Source organism: Saccopteryx bilineata, chromosome 4 (genome assembly GCF_036850765.1).
Source record: "Saccopteryx bilineata isolate mSacBil1 chromosome 4, mSacBil1_pri_phased_curated, whole genome shotgun sequence".
Taxonomy (NCBI): Eukaryota; Metazoa; Chordata; class Mammalia; order Chiroptera; family Emballonuridae; genus Saccopteryx; species Saccopteryx bilineata.
In genome coordinates this window covers 242,247,317-242,266,229 of record NC_089493.1, presented here as the reverse complement: position 1 = coordinate 242,266,229, position 18,913 = coordinate 242,247,317, and the positions used below count along the sequence as shown (strand labels likewise).

Sequence of the window (18,913 nt, the reverse complement as noted above, 5' to 3'; positions counted from 1 at the left end):
AAATGCAACATTGCTTTCTTTGGGAAAGAAACAGAGAAGAAAGACAAAAGAAAGAAAGATACAAAGTAGATTCTTCCTCCCTGTTAGGTAGGGGCCTGGAGGGGTGTGTGGGGGTCGTAGCATGTGACTCTGCTGCTTTTTGGCTGGGTCACCCTGACTCGTGCCTGTGTTTTCAGGAATAATTTGGGTCCATCGGGGGCACTTGCAGGAGAGCATTCCTGTTCTCATAGCTGCACTGAGAAATTGATCGTCATAACGGTCCCCGAGTTAAATCTGGACATGTGCATGGGCATGCTATTGTCAGACCTCCTTGCCTTGAATATTGCGTATTTGTTTTCCTTTCAACTTCTTATTTTGAAAAACTTCAACCTTATGTAAAAGATCAAACAAATTCTCCCTCAGAATATTTTGCCTTGATTTACCAGTTGTTAACATTTTGGCACATTTGATTTTTGCACACTCAGAAATTTCTTTTTCTGAGCCATTTGAAAGTAAGTCGCACAATTCACGAATGGAAATGCATATTTTCACAGCAACAAGATAATACATGTCAATATTCATAATCTTTTGACCCATTAACTTCATTGCTAGGAATTTTAAGGGAAAAATATCTGTGACTTGCCCCCTCCCAAATGATGGTGTTTGCCAAGAAAGAAATCATAGTAGTCATAAAATTTTAAGAATTATTTGTGGAGAAAATAAAAATACGTAGAGCTTCATCTGTGTATTCATAGAAAAAGTGTGGAACGGTTAAAATGCTACAAGCAGTAAATTGAGGTTGGAGTTATTCTGGATCATTCTTATTTGCTTCTTAGAACTGTCCTGTTTAGCACTTTTATTTAGAATGAACATTTATTTTCTTTAATAAGTAAAAGCCCTTTAATGGTTCTTAGAAAGAGTTCTTTCCTCTTATCTCTCTGCCCCCTTTCAGCTCCATTCCTCGCTTTTCCCAGGCTGAGGACCTGGCCACTCTTCACTCGGCCCCACCCCGCCCACCCCTCTTTAGAACCACTACCCATCAATGCCTACCTCTTTCTTTTGTTTTCTTCCTGTTTTATTGAGATGTAATTGACATTCAAAGCTAAGTTTAAGTTACAGAGCATAATGACTTCATGTACATATACTGTAAAATGATTACCGCAATAAATTCAGTTAATGTCTATCACTTCAAAAAACAAACAAAAAAAATTGCAAACATCACAGTGCTTCCCCCTAAGTGTATCAGCATAACCTCTTAAGAACAGGGGCCTTATCTTTATAACCACAGCACCTTTATCATCCCCAGGCACTTTAACCTAGATGGAACATTATAGAAAGTCCACACTCATAGGCCCTGGCCAGTTGGCTCCGTGGTGGAGTGTCAGCCCAGCGTGTGGATGTCCCGGGTTCGATTCCTGGTCACGGCACACAGGAGAAACGACCATCTGCTTCTCTACCCCTCCCCCTCTCTCTCCTCTTTCTCTCCTCTCTCTAAAATTAATAAATAAAATCTTAAAAAAAATAAATAAAGTTGCCTGACCTGGTGGGTGGCGCAGTGGATAGAGCGTCAGACTGGGACTTGGGAGGACCCAGGTTTGAAACCCCAAGGTCACCGGCTTGAGTGCGGGCTCACCAGCTTGAGTGCGGGGTCGCTGACTTGAGTGTGGGATCATAGATGTGACCTATGGTCGCTGGCTTGAGTCCAAACTAGCTGGCTTGAACAAGGGGTCACTCGCTCTGCTGTAGCCCCTTGGTCAAGGCACATATGAGAAAACAATCAAAGGACAACTAAGGAGCCACAACGAAGAAATGAGGTTTCTCATCTTTCTCCCTTCCTGTCTGTTCCTGTCTGTCCCTCTCTGTCTTTGTCTCTGTCACAAAAAATAAATAAATAAAAAATAGTTTAAAAAAGTAAATAAAATAAAATATATATATAAAAAGAAAGTCTACACTCAGATGTCTCCAAATGTCCAAACACTGTCTTTTATTGCTTTTGTTTAGTCCAGGATCTGGTCTATCCTCACACATTGTTTAGTTGCCAAGTCTTTTTACTCCCCTTTTATCCCCACCTCTCATACATTGACATTTTCTTTCCTTGTTTTTTATGGGGGGGTTTTGTGTGTGACAGAGACAGAGAGAGCGACAGATAGAGACAGACAGACAGGAAGGAGAGAGATGAGAAGCATCAATTCTTTGTTGTGGCACCTTAGTTGTTCATTGATTGATTTCTCATATGTGCCTTAAACAGGGGGCTCCAGCTGAGCGAGTAACACCTTGCTCAAGTCAGTGACCTTGGGCTCAAGCCTGCGACCTTGGGCCCCATGCCAGCAACCTTTGGGCTCAAGGCAGTGACCATGGGGTCGCTATGATCCCACACTGAAGCCAGCAACCCTGCGTTCAAGCTGGTGAGCTCAGGGTTTTGAACCTGCATGTCCCAGTCCAATGCTCTATCCACTGCGCCACTGCCTGGTCAGGCCATTGACATTTTTAAGAAAGCCAGGTTAGTAGCTTTATAGAAAGTCCCCTAATTGTGATGGTCTAGTTTCTTCTTATTAGATCTGAGGTTAACGTTTTTCACAAGAATATACATGGGTGCTGATGTGTGCTCACTACTGTGTTGCAGCAGGAGGTTCGTGTCAGTTTGTTCATCAATGGTGATGTTGAGCTGTTCTTACACTGTGACGCCATCGTTCTTATCCTCTTGCCTTCAGTAGACACAGGCACCTGTACATCACGCGGGGTAACCTTGGTGGATTCTCTCTTTCTCCTTTCCTCTGAGACCCTTCAGTCTCCTTGCACTCAGACCCGGGAACCAACTATTCTATCATTTGTGAGGCTGTTTTGTTCAGCTTTGCTTATTTCTCGTTGGAGTTGGGGAGGGCTTTGCTGCGGGCAGAGGGGAGATGACCACTAGAAAGAAAGTGCCAGCCCTCCTGGTTACAGCCTAAGCACCACAACAGGCTCTGAGCTGTCCCTTCCCTAGGATGTCACATCAGCTTCTTAGCAGGACGTCTGTGTTGACACTGAAAGGACTGGCAGCTGTTTCCTCCACTTGAGTTGCTTTGTAAAGCATGATGTGTACCCAGGCAGAATGGGGGGCAGGTGTGGGCCTTTGGAAGGCAGTGAGGCTTATGGTCCTGGCCTGGCTGCTGCTCCTCACACCGGTAAGGCTTCAGGACCATTCCCAGCAGGCCTGCCGCCACTTCCCTTTCTCAGACTGGCTAAACTCACTGTGCCTAGATCTCTGACTTCATTAGAAGAGCCTCTGCCTTAAGGACCCACCTTCACTGGAAGCTCTTTAGCAGGGTGTGATAAACCACATGATATGTCTCAGATTTGATGATACTTGATCAATGAGCAAGCTGACAAAAACCTGATACTTTTAAAAGTTGACTTATAGAAAGTCATTTATTTTGCATGTTCAACTCATGTGGCCTTGACTGAGCGCTACTCCATGCTCAGCGTTGTGTCTGGGAACACGTGGACCGATGACCGGTCACTGCTCCCAGGGCTGGGCTGGGTGGGGTCCACATGTCAGTTAATAAGTAATTATCTGGAATGTGATGCCTCAAAAAAAAAAAAGTATATATGAGACTATGGGAAATCAGGGAAGGCTTCTTGGAAAAGGAGACTTCAAGGCACACCTTCAAAGAGCCATGATGAAGAGGAGAATGAGGGGCTTCCAAACTAGGCAGAAACAGGGCCACTAGCTGTGAAGTGAACACGTGCGTTCTGGAGCAGCTTTGTCCTGTGCGGCGGCTGCACAGAGCTGGGTGCCACTAGCTGTGAAGTGAGCACGTGCGTTCTGGAGCAGCTTTGTCCTGCGCGGCGTGCTGCACAGAGCTGGGTGCCACTAGCTGTGAAGTGAGCACGTGCGTTCTGGAGCAGCTTTGTCCTGTGCGGCGGCTGCACAGAGCTGGGTGCCACTAGCTGTGAAGTGAGCACGTGCGTTCTGGAGCAGCTTTGTCCTGCACGGCGTGCTGCACAGAGCTGGGTGCCACTAGCTGTGAAGTGAGCACGTGCGTTCTGGAGCAGCTTTGTCCTGTGCGGCGGCTGCACAGAGCTGGGTGCCACTAGCTGTGAAGTGAGCACGTGCGTTCTGGAGCAGCTTCGTCCTGCGCGGCGTGCTGCACAGAGCTGGGTGCCACTAGCTGTGAAGTGAGCACGTGCGTTCTGGAGCAGCTTTGTCCTGCGCGGCGTGCTGCACAGAGCTGGGTGCCACTAGCTGTGAAGTGAGCACGTGCGTTCTGGAGCAGCTTTGTCCTGCGCGGCGTGCTGCACAGAGCTGGGTGCCACTAGCTGTGAAGTGAGCACGTGCGTTCTGGAGCAGCTTTGTCCTGCACGGCGTGCTGCACAGAGCTGGGTGCCACTAGCTGTGAAGTGAGCACGTGCGTTCTGGAGCAGCTTTGTCCTGTGCGGCGGCTGCACAGAGCTGGGTGCCACTAGCTGTGAAGTGAGCACGTGCGTTCTGGAGCAGCTTTGTCCTGTGCGGCGGCTGCACAGAGCTGGGTGCCACTAGCTGTGAAGTGAGCACGTGCGTTCTGGAGCAGCTTCGTCCTGCGCGGCGGCTGCACAGAGCTGGGTGAGCCAGGGGAGTTCTCTAACAGCCTGTTCAGCTGTATTTTTATTTGGGTTAGGAATTTCATAGAAGTTTAAAAAAAAAGACAGCCTTTAAAAATGATTCAAAACAAACCAACTCTGGTATATTTTATTGTGTGCAACTCCAGTGGTGGTCTTAGTTGATCCTGAGGGGTGGGGAAGAACACCAGCCCACCAGTGTGTGTTTAACTGAGCAAGGATGCTGGTTAGGCTTAATTTTCATAGTCAAGTACATTTCCAAAGTCCTTGGGTCTTCCTCAAACAGCAACAAAGACATCTAAAGCTCTGGGTTCTCACTAGGAAAGTACAACCTGAGCTGTCCTTGTTCCAGCTCCTGTCAAAAGTCTAACTGGGAAAAGTTCCATGTAGAAAGGACAGCAAAGGCAGGCCTGCAGACGCTGAGAGGGGTGGTCACTGGACGGTGGTTAGGGAAGTGGGCAGAGTCGTGGAGCTACTGGCCGCTCTGCACATTGTTGTCGTTTGCAGAGTGTGGCCCGGTGTGGCCAGACCTTCTAATTTTACAAGAATAGTTATGAATTGCCTGGCTAGATGGCTTGATTGGTTAGAGCATCATCCCAAAGCACAGGGGTTGCCTGATCCTCAGTCAGGGCACATATAGGAACAGATCTGTGTTCCTGTCTCTCTCTCGCTAAAATAATAAAATAGTCGTAAATTCTAATGGTTTTTATATATTGACAATTAATTCAAAAACTGTTTAAAAAGAAAGAAAAAGCCATGCCAGTTCTCAAACCCAGCCCTCCAGACAAAACATCTTGGGCTGCAGGTGGCTCATTTGCATCCTCTGGTCTAAGGGAGATGTCCATTCCATTTATTCTTCACTCTCTTTCATCTTTGCAGCAGATCAGACAACTGGAAGGCAGAATGCCAACCCTGTCTGAGCTTAGACCTCGCCTGAACTCCCTTTGCATTGTAGTTTAATGGGCTACAGCTTAATTGTAATTGAAGGTTTTAGACGAAGAAAGTCTGTGAAATCTGCATATGTGTGAAACTGGCAGAGCAGGCTGGCAATCACATCGCTTCATACCACCTCTGAAGCCCCATGTACCTGAATTCCTCTGGCATCTATTGCTGAAGACACATATTATCCTTGTGAGCCTGGAATGCTCCCTCCTTCCTGACAGCAGATAATTTACTTTTTTGCCCTGGCTGCCAGGAAGCTCGTGTCATGGTTAAGTGGAACAGTCAGCCCAACAGCTGTTCTCTTTTGTTTGCTCCCTCAGCCTTTCCCAGGTCCTAATCACTGCACTCCCCCTTTGTTTGTTTGCTGTACGCAACCTCAGACTCTTCTGTGCAAAGATATTAAGAACCTCTGTTAGAACGTGTATTTCATGCACATGTTTTTCTGTCTCATGGACATGGAGCTGAGCCATGACCTTTCCTACATAAAGCAGAGCACAGCCAGGGGTCTACTTCGGAGTCCCGTGGCAGGTGTGCACTTCAGTGGCAGTAAGTACATTCACAGAGTTGTGCAACCATCTCCGCTATCTATTTCCAGAACTTTCTCATCCTCCCAAACAAACTCGGTATCCGTTAAGCAATATTGGCCCACTCCCCTCAGCCCAGTAACCTCTATTCTACGTTCTGTCTCTGAATTGGCCTACTCTAAGTATCTCGTGTAAGTGGAATCATACAATACTGGTCCTTTGGAGAATGGCTTGTTTCACTTAGGTGCATGTCTTTGAGGTCCATCTGTGTTGTAGTATGTCTTCATTATCTTCCTTTTGTGGTCTATACATGTATATGCCACATTTTATATGTCTAGCTATTGATGGACATTTAGCTTATTCCCACCTTTTGGCTATTGTGAATAATGCTGCTATAAACATGGGTGTACAAGTATCTTTTTCAGTCCTACTTTCAATTCTGTTGGGTATATACCCAGAAGTGGAATTGCTACATTATATGGTAGTTCTATTTTTAATGTTTGAGGAACCGCCATACTGTTTTTCATGGCGGTTGCGCCATTTCCTATTCCCACCAACAGGGCACAAGGGTTCTAATTTCTCCACAGTCCTGCCAACATTTGCTGTTTCCTGTTGTTGTTGTTTTTATATAGTGGCCATCCTAAGGAGTGTGACGTGGTAACTCATTATGGTTTTGATTTGCACGTGAGCCACCTTCTGTTTGTTCTAGAACTCCCCTGGTCACTTGTCTCAGTTCTATTACCCTTCTGTTTCCTGAACTTACACCTCTCATCTTTTGTAGAGACTCCAACTGCCTCAGCCTTTAGTGTTGATGTTCCAGTCTCCAGATTGTGCAGGGTATTGTAAGCCAAAGGAAGGAATTGAGAATTTATTCTTTTTTTAAAAGGAATTAAATTTGCCCTGGCCAGATAGCTCAATTGGTTAGAGCATCATCCTGATATGCAAAGGTTGCAAGTTGCATCCCTGGTCAGGGCACATATAGAAACAGATTGATGTTTCTCTCTCTCTTTTCCTCTCTCTCTAAAATCAGAAATAAAATTTTTTTTTAAAGAATTTAAATTTAATGAGGTGACATTGGTTCATGAGAATACGTAGGTTTCAGGTAAACATCTCTATAACATTTGAACAGTTGTGTTGTGGGCCCATCATCCAGTGTCAAATCATTTTCCATCACTGTATATTTGTCCCTCTCCCCGCACCCCTGTAACCACTTTTATCTATGCCCAGGAGTCTCAGTTTTATATCCCTTCTATTTGTGAAATCATATAGCTTTTTCTGATTTACTTATTTCACTTAGCATAATGTTCTCAAGGTCCATCCATGTCATCATAAATGACAATATGTCATCATTTCTTATGGCTGAGGAGTATCCCATTGTATATATCGCACTGTATATATGATGTTCACTGGCTGTTTACAGTCTGTTAAATACCCTCCTCAGTTCTGATTCTCCATCCAATACTTAAATCATGTTCTCTGCAGTTACTTACTGCAAAGTGGTCAACTGAGATATGGAACTGTGATATTTGCCTTGTACTGTATTTCTACACGCTTCCCAGGGTTGAGAAGATCCTCTTATTTATCTTTGTATCCTACTGCTAACCTAAGGCCATGCTCAACAACTGTTTGAAGAATGAGAAAGAAATATTAGTCAGATTCCAACACCTTCTTCCTGTTGCCTATAGCCCAGCCTCCTCAGGATACAATCTGGTTCCACCTGTCCAGTCCCCCTGTGGGAGACCATCAGCAGACACCTGTAACGTGGTCATTGCGTGAGGAGGAGCTGTGCTAGGGAAATCCGTAGGAATGGCTGAATAAAGACATCTTTCTTTCTCATCCTACACTATATAGTCACTTAATAATGCAAATAATTCAGGAATGTGTTACCGTCAGTTCAGGGTATCAGGAAACCCTGCACCTCAGGGTAAAAGATTATTCCAGCATACATAGAATTCAAAGTAACAGGTTAAGTTATTTGTATTTGACTTCAGGGGGATTTGTTTCCAATAAAATTAACTTCTAAGATGTGTCTAGCTCACACTAAGATTATAATTTTTAATGTAACCCTGGATACCCAGCAATTAAAAGTAGTCCAGATTTTTGAGTCAGACTCCAGGTACTAGAATTGCTTACAAGACAGTTGTAGTTCTTTAGGAGAGTTTATTTTTCCTGATGAAAGAAATGGGTTAAATTGCACCTGTAGAGCATGCTGACTGGTTATATCGGGGTGAGGGCGGGGATGATAAGTTTATTGAAGGCAAGGACTGACTCTTAGTTTCCGGTTTTGAAAATGCTAGTGTCTCTACTAACTCTGGGTTTATTTATTTTGTTTGTTTAGTAAAATTATGAGATCTTTTTGCCAACACTCTTTCTGGAGTCAGTGCTTGTCTGAATGGCTGAGCAGGAAGGTAGACCAGAAGGCTTGTGAAGCCCCACCAGCCCCTCCTGGGCCACTTCTTAGTTCTTACTAAAAGAAACTCAAGTTCTGGCTGCCCTCAAGTGAAAGACAAGAGAATTCAGCATGACATGGCAACGTAGAAAATAGTCATGGGCCTAAACCTCTTCATAAAGGTTTTACATTGGCTCCAGGCCTCGGGAATGCCAGCCTGAGACGTGGCGTTAAACTTTGAAATGCTGAGTTCTGTTGCCATTTTGTTTTCCTGGAATGGGTTTTTCAAGGTAAGCAAAATGAGCATTCGTTGCCCACCTGCCTGCTTACCTCCTTTTGCCCGCGCTCTCTCACAGATAACTGCAGTGACCTGAACTCGGAGCTGCAAAGGGTGCTGACGGGGCTGGAGAACGTCGTCTGCTGCAGGAAGAAGAGCAGCTGCAGCCTGTCTGTGGCCGAGGTCGACAGGCACATCGAGCAGCTCACCACGGCCAGTGAGCACTGCGACTTGGCCATTAAGGTGAGTGCTCCCCCACCCTCGTGTGGCCCTCTGAGATCACAGGGGGTAACGATCACATCCCTCTCTTCTGAAGTGGGGTTTTCTCAAATACCTGTTAGGAGGGAGTGTTTCTGAGGAAGTCATACTTATAGACGGGGCCACCAGATAGAAACCAGAGCCCTGTAAATTTTTGTTGGGCTGAATTATGTTAGAAAAAGTCATTATGCCGACAGTCAAGATCACTGACTTTGCAGCAAGAATGACAGTCTTCTTGGAAACTCTTAGAGTACTAGTATTGAACCACCTCATTTTAGTGTGGTTTATCATATAGCCCAAAGATTAAGTTGGAAGTTTTATTAAAGGTTTACAGCCTCTAGAATATTAATTCAGGAGTTATCGATTCATGGTGCTGACAAGGGGGAAGTTCAGGCCTCAGTGAGTCATGTGTCCTGAGCACATTGCTGAGTCTCAGCCACGCCTTTCGTATCCATTCATCTTGCTTCTTAAGGAGGAGGAAAAGAGTGGAATTCGCTGCATCTGCACAAACTCATCATAAACAATGCGAACGTCAAGTTCTGTTGATGCTGGGCCTCTGGGATCTTTATATTTTTCCACCACAGCTTGTGACATAGTGATTCAAAACGGAAAGTCTGGGAGGGGCCTGTGTAAAGGGAAAATGTGATGTGTTACTTGAAAAATGTCTTAGGACTCTAGCCCCAAGTTTCTTTCAACAGGAATCCTGGGTTGCACAAAAGAGTTATAGTATCTCAAGGTGAACTGTGATTCATACTTACAACACAGCTGGTTTTCCCTCTTTACTCATCTCAATTATTAATATATCACTGATGTGGTTTTGGGAAGCAACCACTAGTGTTTCTTTGTCTGGAGTCTCCCAGGCTCTAGATTTGATTCTAATGTCAACTTGGGTACGAGCCCTGTCCTCAGCTTGGAGAAGAATGGAAGAAGCCAGGGACTTGTGCCAAGCAGCCAGGGACAGAGCAGGGCCTCAGGTTGCAGAGGAAGGACAGAGCAGAGCATGCAGAAAGTGACAGCCCCGTTGGGAAACCAGGGTCAGCAACCACGAGGGACATCCTGTTTAGTTGTTTTGTTTTCAAGACCTGTTTCTTACCCATCTCTTCCCTTTCTACTCCTACCTAGTAATTCTCTGTCCTTGTAAAGCCAGTAGCTGCAGCCGCCAACACAGCCACCTGGCCCGTGCAGGTTCGCATTTGATTCAGATTTATGGTAATGGAACAACAGAGCCAAGAACTGGTGGGCCATTACCTTTAATCCTAGCTCACACCGGTGGGCAAGAAATACACACAGTGGGAAAACACTTCCTTTTCCATTCAGGGCTCCCAAAGCCACTGACTTATCCAAGTAGTCCTAGAATCAAAGGTTTCTACCTCACCAGCCTTATTCACCTCTGTTCCCCATCTCCTTCTCTCTGCACAAACTCTGCACAAACTGGCGTCTCCTTTAGCACTCTGCCATCTTGGCTGCCTCTCCTCTGCAATGCTAATTTCAGGAACCAAGAGATTGAGAGCCCCTGGTCTCCCTCATTTTATAGTATAAAAATTAAAGCCTTTAAGACAGTAAACACATAAGGAAGTCTCTGATACAAAGCCACTTATCTGAGGCATAAATGGGATTCCTCTTAAGAGTGCACCACCCCACATCCTGGAACAGTCAAGGATGTGGGGAAAAGCTTAGTGTTGAAAAGATCTTAGTATTAAAAGGGTGGAAAAGGCTTAGTCTTTTTTTTTTTTTTTTTTGTATTTTTATGAAGCTGGAAATGGGGAGGCAGTCAGACAGACTCCCGCATGCGCCCGACCGGGATCCACCCGGCACGCACACCAGGGGGCGATGCTCTGCCCATCCGGGGCGTTCCTCTCTCGACCAGAGCCACTCTAGCGCCTGAGGCAGAGGCAAGGAGCCATCCCCAGCGCCCGGGCCATCTTTTGCTCCAATGGAGCCTTGGCTGCGGGAGAGGAAGAGAGAGACAGAGAGGAAGGAGAGGGGGAGGGGTGGAGAAGCAGATGGGCGCCTCTCCACCTGGGAATCGAACCCGGGACTTCCGCACGCCAGGCCGACGCTCTATCACTGAGCCAACCGGCCAGGGCCAAGGCTGAGTCTTATAACTAAGCCATGCCTGACCAGGCAGTGGCGCAGTGGATAGAGCGTCGGACTGGGATGTGGAAGACCCAGGTTCGAGACCCTGAGGTTGCCAGCTTGAGTACAGGCTCATCTGGTTTGAGCAAAGCTCACCAGCTTGGACCCAAGGTTGCTGGCTCAAGCAAGGGGTTACTCGGTCTGCTGAAGGCCCGCGGTCAAGGCACATATGAGAAAGCAATCAATGAACAACTAAGGTTTCGCAATGAAAAACTGATGATAGATGCTTCTCATCTCTCTCTCTGTTCCTGTCTGTCTATCCCTCTCTCTCAATCTCTCTCCGTCTCTGTAAAAAACAAAAAAAACAAAAAAAAACTTAAGCCTTAGGCTATAATGACTTTGCCTGCTTACAGGCAGCCTGTCTCCCACACTCCATGCAAACTATAAGCGAGCAAACATATATATCATATTTACCAACTTATCTGACCCACAGTCCTCTTTGCATGTCACTTGGCTTCTGCTTCGTTTCCAAAGGGCAAGAAATGTGAGTGAATAGTTTTGAAAGCAAGCAGAAGGAGTTCTTCCTTTTTCCCCCTAATTTTCTGCACGTTTCTTCTTCATTAATCGTATGTTTGAAGTGGATTTTTTTAAAACTCTCCAAGTACTATGACGATCTTGTTCTTTTTAGCTCCTCGCTTGTCTTATTAATTAAGTAAATCCCTGCTGTCTTAGAAACCTCCACAATGAGCTTCCTCTTTCTGTGTCACTGAGGTTTATTTTCGTCTTTCACGTCTTGGGACCGACCTCATTCACAGCCTCTGAATTCTGATGTGACAGTAAAAGCTGGAAGTGGTGATGCGACCTCTCGCACTGCTGAGGCGGCACGGGGGAGGCCTCTCATTTAGGAAACTTGAAGTTAGATCTTGTGTGCAGTTTGAAACTTGACTTTTGCATTGTCGGGATCACTGGCTCAGTGTCAGCTGTGTGTGGTCACCGATGCTGGAACGTGGACGAAGGATCTGTCCACCGGTGTGGACTGTTAGTGCCAGGAAGGGACAGTGTTTTCCTTACTCTGGGGACTGCTGGGTGACACAGACTAGGACCCAAGCAAGCAGCAGAGTCCGGTCTGACATAGGGAGAGGATGAGTGGCAGTGTCACTGGTTATGGTTACGCTTTGCCATGAAGATGCTACAGCAGCCACGCCGCTGTGGGCACCCGCTGCTCTGCAGCCTGTTCTCGTCCCTCCCCTTCCTCCCAGGCCGCTCACTTGGCTCGTTCTTGTGGCTCTGTTTTCTAGACAGTCGAGGAGATTGAGGGGGTACTCGGCCGGGAACTGTATCCCAACCTGGCTGAGGAGCGGTCTCGCTGGGAGAAGGAGCTGGCTGGGCTGAGGGAAGAGAATGAGAGCCTGACCGCCATGCTGTGCAGCAAAGAGGAGGAGCTGAACAGGACCAAGGCCACCATGAACGCCATCCGGGAGGAGCGGGACCGGCTCCGCAGGAGGGTAAGCAGGCTGGGCCTTCTCCCGGGTGCAGGCCAGGGGCAGCCAGCGTGCAGCGCCAAGGGCAGCCCCAGGAGTGTCGTGGCGCTTGGAGCCTTGGGAATTCCCATCCCTCTCTGGCTATGAAGTCATTTTTTTAAAGTCATTCCTGAAAGGGAAGTAATTTGAAAGTGCTGAGGTGTGAAGGAGAGAGTTTTAAAATAGAATACTATTGTCCAGAATCACAAATCTAAGTGGAAAGTAAAATGATATCAGCACAGTGATTCTCAAACCATTCTCCCGGACAGGAAAGTCTTCCCCAAGCTCAGTTAAAATGTTCTTCTTTTGAGATATAGTAATAATATTTTAGAATCTGCAAAAATATATAGAACTTTCCCCTTTACAGTTTTTTTCATCTTTAAATTTATAGCAGCTGCTCTCACTTATCTATAGTGAATCTAATGAGAACTGTCACCTAGTGCAGACTTACTAAAGTTAAAATAAGTATATATGTATATACGTGTGTGTGTGTGTATATATATGTATGTTTTGTGTAATATGTATGTTAAGTGTGTGTATGTCTATATGGGTATGTATGTATAAGTCCTGGTATTCACCCTAGTGTACCAATGGCCCTTTTTCACCTGAAGCAGATGGAGAATCACTTTGTTTAGGAGATACACCCATTACTGATGGAACTGATGTCTCAGGATAGAAATAGTTGACAGAATTGTTAAAAGAACTCAGTTTTCCAAAGATAGAGTTTTGCTTTCCCTCAGGAACCCACAAATACATCTTTGTGTAGCTGTGAATTTGACCTGTGATTGCATTGGGGGTAAAGCAAGGAATTTTTCAATCAGAAACCATTTTTTCTGAACTTGACTCTGAATGACAAGGCCTATTTTCCTCTCTTTCGCCATCTTGGCGATATTAGAAGCTCGCTTTCTAGTTATGCTCTACCTGGTAATTTTGCACACAGATTAAGTTGAATTAGGGAGGGAAAAATACATCTAGAAGATGTCATCGTCCTTCACCATTTTTCTCTCTTTAAAAAAAAACAACACCTTAGAAATAACTTGTTCTTCAAAAAGATCAGCCTGTGTAACTCATTCTGTTTTTAATCCACATGTAAGTATTCTTGGTTACTGCTATGTATGAGAATGGAAGAAATTACTGTTTTGAATGTTATCAACTCTCTTCCTCACTTGTGGTCAATGTTTTAATTAAAAGGCCAGCATTTCCAGCCTCTCAGATCTGAATATCATTTGTCTGAACTCATGTGCATGATAAGCTTCTTTCCAGTACCCAGCTCTATTGGACACCATGTTCCATACTTGAATCAGCAAGTGTAAATCATCCCAGTCAGCAAAGACTTGATCTGGGCACCTGATGGAATTTCCTCTGTGCTGAGGCCCCCACTACCTGTAATTTCCTGGGTTGAAGTCCCTGGCCATTATAACTATATAACTATAATAACATTATAATGCCCTGTTAAGTGTGCTTGCTCGTACATTGGGCATTCTGATGGTGCATGTCTTGTGAAGGAAGTGTTGGTCTCAGGTGTGATTACATATTGTGGTTTAGAATGAATTTCCTCCTCTAATTTAAGTTGCTAAAGCACAGGAGACATCTGTATTGTGAATAGCAAAAGATAAAAGCCACCCTTCTTCAAGTGTTTTCTCCAACTCCGGAGGTTAGCATTGAACACAGCATAGTTCAGTGACACTCTGTTCCGGGCTCTGAAGCCTGGCCGCCTGACCTACCAAGTCGCCATGAGTCTTTGGCAAGTTACCGAACTTCTCTGTGCCTCAGTTTCCTCTGCCATGAAGTGGGGATAATGCTGATACGCAACACAGGAGCATTAGTTGATCCTCATAATGCACTTAGACACTTAAAAGGTAGTTTTAAGTTTTGCAGTGAATGTTTTTTTCCCCTTCTTTTCTAAGTGAGAGGAGGGGAGATAGGGAGACAGACTCCTACATACGCCCTGACTGGGATCCACCCGGCAACCCCCATCTGGGACAGATGTTCTGCCCATCCGGGGCCCATGCTTGTAACTGAGCTATTTTTAGTGCCTGAGGCAGACACTCTATGGAGCCATCCTCAGAACCCAGGGTTGATGTGCTTGAACCAATCAAGCCATGGCTGCAGGAGGAGGAGGAGAGAGAGAGAGAGAGGGAGGGAGGGAGGAGAGAGAGAAGAGGGGGAGAGGTGGAGAAGCAGATGGTCACTTCTCCTGTGTGCCCTGGCCAGGAACAGAAAGTAGGACACCCACACACTGGGCCAACACTCTACTGCTGAGCCAACTAGCCTGGGCCTATGTTGTTTTATATTAAATTTATATAATTTCTATTTTGGATACCTCCCAATAAAAATATATTGAGGAACTTGTATCTCTTTCTCAACTGGAAATATCCTCAGGGATTTGTATACATACCGATGGATTCTATCTATTTCTCTTCATTTCAAGACAATTGTGAATCTCATAGAATTTGCTAGATCCCTTTGAATGCCGGTTTACTAGACTTTAAACACTAGGTGGCTTCCATCTGCCATCACCTATTATATTTTATTTCCATCTGCTGTTATATTTTATTTCCCTGAGGAGAAATCTGTTTTCTGTGGTTGGCTGTCTCCTGTTCTCCATCATGGGGGGCGCAGTGGAGGGACTGAGGTGCGTGTTCACTTCCTTTTTGTGACATCACATGACATATGGCTGGTTTGCCTTTGTTGCCTATATGGAAGTTCATCAAAGTTGCCTGAAAAGCAAGTGGGGTCACATTTTTTTAACTGCCCACATTTATTGTATCGAATTTAAACTGACCAGATCAATAGAATTGGTGCTTGCCCCCTGCCTGTAATTAAACTAAGTGCTCTCAGTAGGTTTTCTGAACCTTGGTCAAGATTTAATTAAATTAGATTTTTAATGTCAGTTAACAGATTGGGCTACTTGGCAGAGCAGACAACAGGCAGATGATTTTTATTATTGGTCCCGACTCATTATTAAATGAGATAATCATTTATTTCTGCATGCTCTGTAATATAACCATTCATTTCCTCACACTTAAAGAAAGGAGCTTAATTCAGTCAAGGTAGAATTAATTACACTAGAAGGGAAGCACTTTGCTCTTCATTCATTCATTTATTCATTTCATAAACATGATTGGTTATCTCCTCTGTGCCAGGCAGAGGAGTTACAGTGATAAATAAGACACAGTCCCTAGCTTGAAGGATTTGGGGAGACAGGCAATTAAATAGGTCACTGCAATGGCATATGTCAAGGGTTAGGGAGGGGGTGAACATAGAGGGTGACCTGGGAACATATAAGAAGGACAATGTGATGGCAGGTCCAGCTTCTTCACACTATTTGCCTTTTTTTTTTTTAATGGGAGACAGAGAGAGGGACAGATAGAGACAGATAGACAGGAAGGGAAAGAGATGAGAAGTATCAATTCTTCATTGCAGCATCTTAGTTGTTCATTGATTGCTTTCTCATATGTGCCTTGACCAGGGGGCTCCAGCCAAGCCTGTGGCCCCTTGCTTAAGCCAGCGACCATGGGATCATCTCTATAATCCCACGCTCAAGCCAGCGACCCCATGCTCAAGCTGGCAACCTTGAGGTTTCGAACCTGGGTCCTCTGCATCCCAGGCCAATGCTCTATCTGCTGTGCCACTGCCTGGTAAGGCCCTATTTGCATTTTTTACCTGTTTAGGTCAACTGTCATATACCAAAAATGATTAACGCTTTCCCCAGATGGTTTGGTAAAGCTGACCACAGGCTCATGAATCTGTCTCCCACTGAGTTACAGATTGAGACAAAGTGGACCACACAAGTTCTGAGATTTTATACAAAATGTTCAGAAAGTTCTGCAAGTTCATGGCATGAGGTTGTGGTAGCAAGAGTCCCTTCTTTGTACCCCATGCCCCATCTGGGTATTTTCACCATGTCTAAAAATGAACTCCATCACCTCTACTGAGCTTCCTTTACCCCTGGGATCTGGGTTTTGCTCTGACTCTCTGGTTATCACCACAGCAAGTTCAAGAAACTAGAAGACACACTGTTTGAACCAAATAAAAGTCACCCTAATCTGAAGTTACCCTATCTATCTTTCATTCACCCCCCTCCCCTCCAAAAATGTCTTTAGAACCCTTAAGGTTAGTTAATTAACCTGCCTTGGATGGAGGTAGGATGGTATTTCCACCAGTGATAAGATAACAAGTGTCTCTTCCAATCCACTCACTTGGTTCCTAAATGCAGTGTTACATTTATGAAGGGATTTCATGGTTCTGTATTCATGGGAGCCATGTAATAAAACAATCACCCAGTTCAGCTAAAAGTCTTTTAAAATATAAACGAGGACTCTAAAAATCCAGATTTTTAAGTGGCTCCCACCTGGCTCCTTGGCCAGGAAGAAGGACAGCTGATCTTCCCGAGTGTGCCATACCCGTTTCCTTCCTCCTCACCTGGCATCCTTAAAGGAAGTAGCCCCGTATTTCTGGTAATACAGCCTTTTGAGGGTGGGAGTAGGTGACTCTGGGGACAGAGGCATGAAAGGAAGGACACAGGTAAGAAGAGAGACGTTTTCATTATACATTGTCACTCTCAGGACCCTTAAGCTTTTCAAAGTAACAATACCATCATACACTTCTTTGGGCCATTTCTTTTAAACTTATGATTACAATTTTATTACAGCCAACTGATACAAATCAGAACTAGCTAAAATAAGAGATGCTTACATCAAGTCTGGAAGGGGTCCAAAGGCACAGCCTCCAGTTGCCTTCTCCCTGCGGAGTCCGGACGGTGTTCTCCCCGTTTGGCTAGGATGTGGGACCACAGTCGGAGCGTCGCCAGGCAGGGAAGCTCGTCCAAGCTTCAGTATTTAAAGTTTATATTGGGGTTTCATTATGTAGGTGTGATTGACTCGTTGGCCATGTGGCTGAACTCAACTTCCAGCCTCTTTTCTTTCAGGGAGATCGGGCTGATATCCTTTGGGCCACTTTTCAGTTTGTGATTACCATAGGCACGATGGAGCTGACCTGCGTCTGCCCATAGTCATTCTTCTACAGGAGAGATCCCAGAGGTTGTTGGGGGAGGGGCTGTTAGCACTTGTCCCATGAACTTGCCGACTATGGTAATTTACAGAGCGTCCTCTTACATGTCCTAAGGTCCTCCCCCAGAGCCATTAGTTCTCATTCCAGTGGTGTCAGTTTCTAAATACTGAACTGGTTCTAGACACTGAGTCCATCCACCTTCAGTATTTACCCACATTATCTCCAAGGGCACCTGCCAATCAATGGTCATATTTAAAGGAGTTGAAAAAAGGAATCCAAGTTAAACCAAAGGCCTGCTTAGAAAGAGTCATTACCTTAAAGTTTGGTCATGTGTTTTATTATGTATTTCTTTCTACTAATTAGTTCATTTATAACATGTTTACAATTAGGCTGCTCATCCCTACTGGGAAATAGTATTTATAGTATCATACTGACATGTGAAGAACATGGTCCATCTCTGAAGTGGCCACTCACCTGGTCTGAATTATCTCCTTCACTTATAGTTATAGGCTAAGTCAGTACTGTGATATTTTTCACTAAAAATCAGTAACAGTGGAGATATTTCTGGAAGTGAAACTATTTATGGCTTATGTAGGTTAAATGAAGACCCATCTTCGTTACACCTTATTGGGCCTAAGGTCCCATTTGAGCTCTTCCCACTCTGCCTCCCCCTCCACAATACTTTTTTTTCTTTTTTTAGAGAGACCGAGAGGGACAGACAGGGATAGACAGACAGGAAGGGAGAGAAATGAGAAGCATCAACTCATAGTTGCAGCACCTTAGTTCAGGGCTCCCCAAACTACGGCCTGTGGGCCTCATGCAGCCCCCTGAGGCCATTTATCCGGCCCCCACTGCACTTCCGGAAGGGGCACCTCTTTCATTGGTGGTCAGTGAGAGAAGCACATTGACCATCTCATTAGCCAAAGGCAGGCCCATAGTTCCCATTGAAATACTGGTCAGTTTGTTGATTTAAATTTACTTGTTCTTTATTTTAAATATTGTATTTGTTCCCTTTTTTTTTTTACTTTAAAATAAGATATGTGCAGTGTGCATAGGGATTTGTTCATAGTTTTTTTATAGTCCAGCCCTCCAACGGTCTGAGGGACAGTGAACTGGCCCCCTGTGTAAAAAGTTTGGGGACCCCTGCCTTAATTGTTTATTGATTGCTTTCTCATATGTATCTTGACCGGGGTGGGGAGGTGGCTCTAGCCAAGCCAGTGACCCCTTGCTTAAGCCAGCGACCTTTGGGCTCAATCCAGTGACCATGGGATCATGCCTATGATCCCATGCTCAAACCAGCAATACCGCGCTCAAGCCTGTGAGCCCATGCTCATGCCAGAAGAGCCCAGCTCAAGCC

At 45.2% G+C, this 18,913-nt stretch overlaps 2 protein-coding genes across 4 annotated transcripts in view; both read left to right on the top strand.

The window, feature by feature from the left end:
- LOC136334176 (uncharacterized) overlaps positions 1 to 18,913 on the top strand; it is a 399,355-nt gene that overhangs the window by 66,266 nt on the left and 314,176 nt on the right. The window lies entirely within an intron of this gene.
- MCC (MCC regulator of WNT signaling pathway) overlaps positions 1 to 18,913 on the top strand; it is a 550,138-nt gene that overhangs the window by 445,650 nt on the left and 85,575 nt on the right. For all 3 annotated transcript variants that reach the window (XM_066274073.1, XM_066274074.1, XM_066274075.1), the window contains 2 exons: positions 8,769 to 8,932; positions 12,322 to 12,528. In XM_066274073.1, coding sequence (XP_066130170.1) covers positions 8,769 to 8,932; positions 12,322 to 12,528 — 371 coding nt within the window. The remainder of the gene's footprint in view (positions 1 to 8,768; positions 8,933 to 12,321; positions 12,529 to 18,913) is intronic.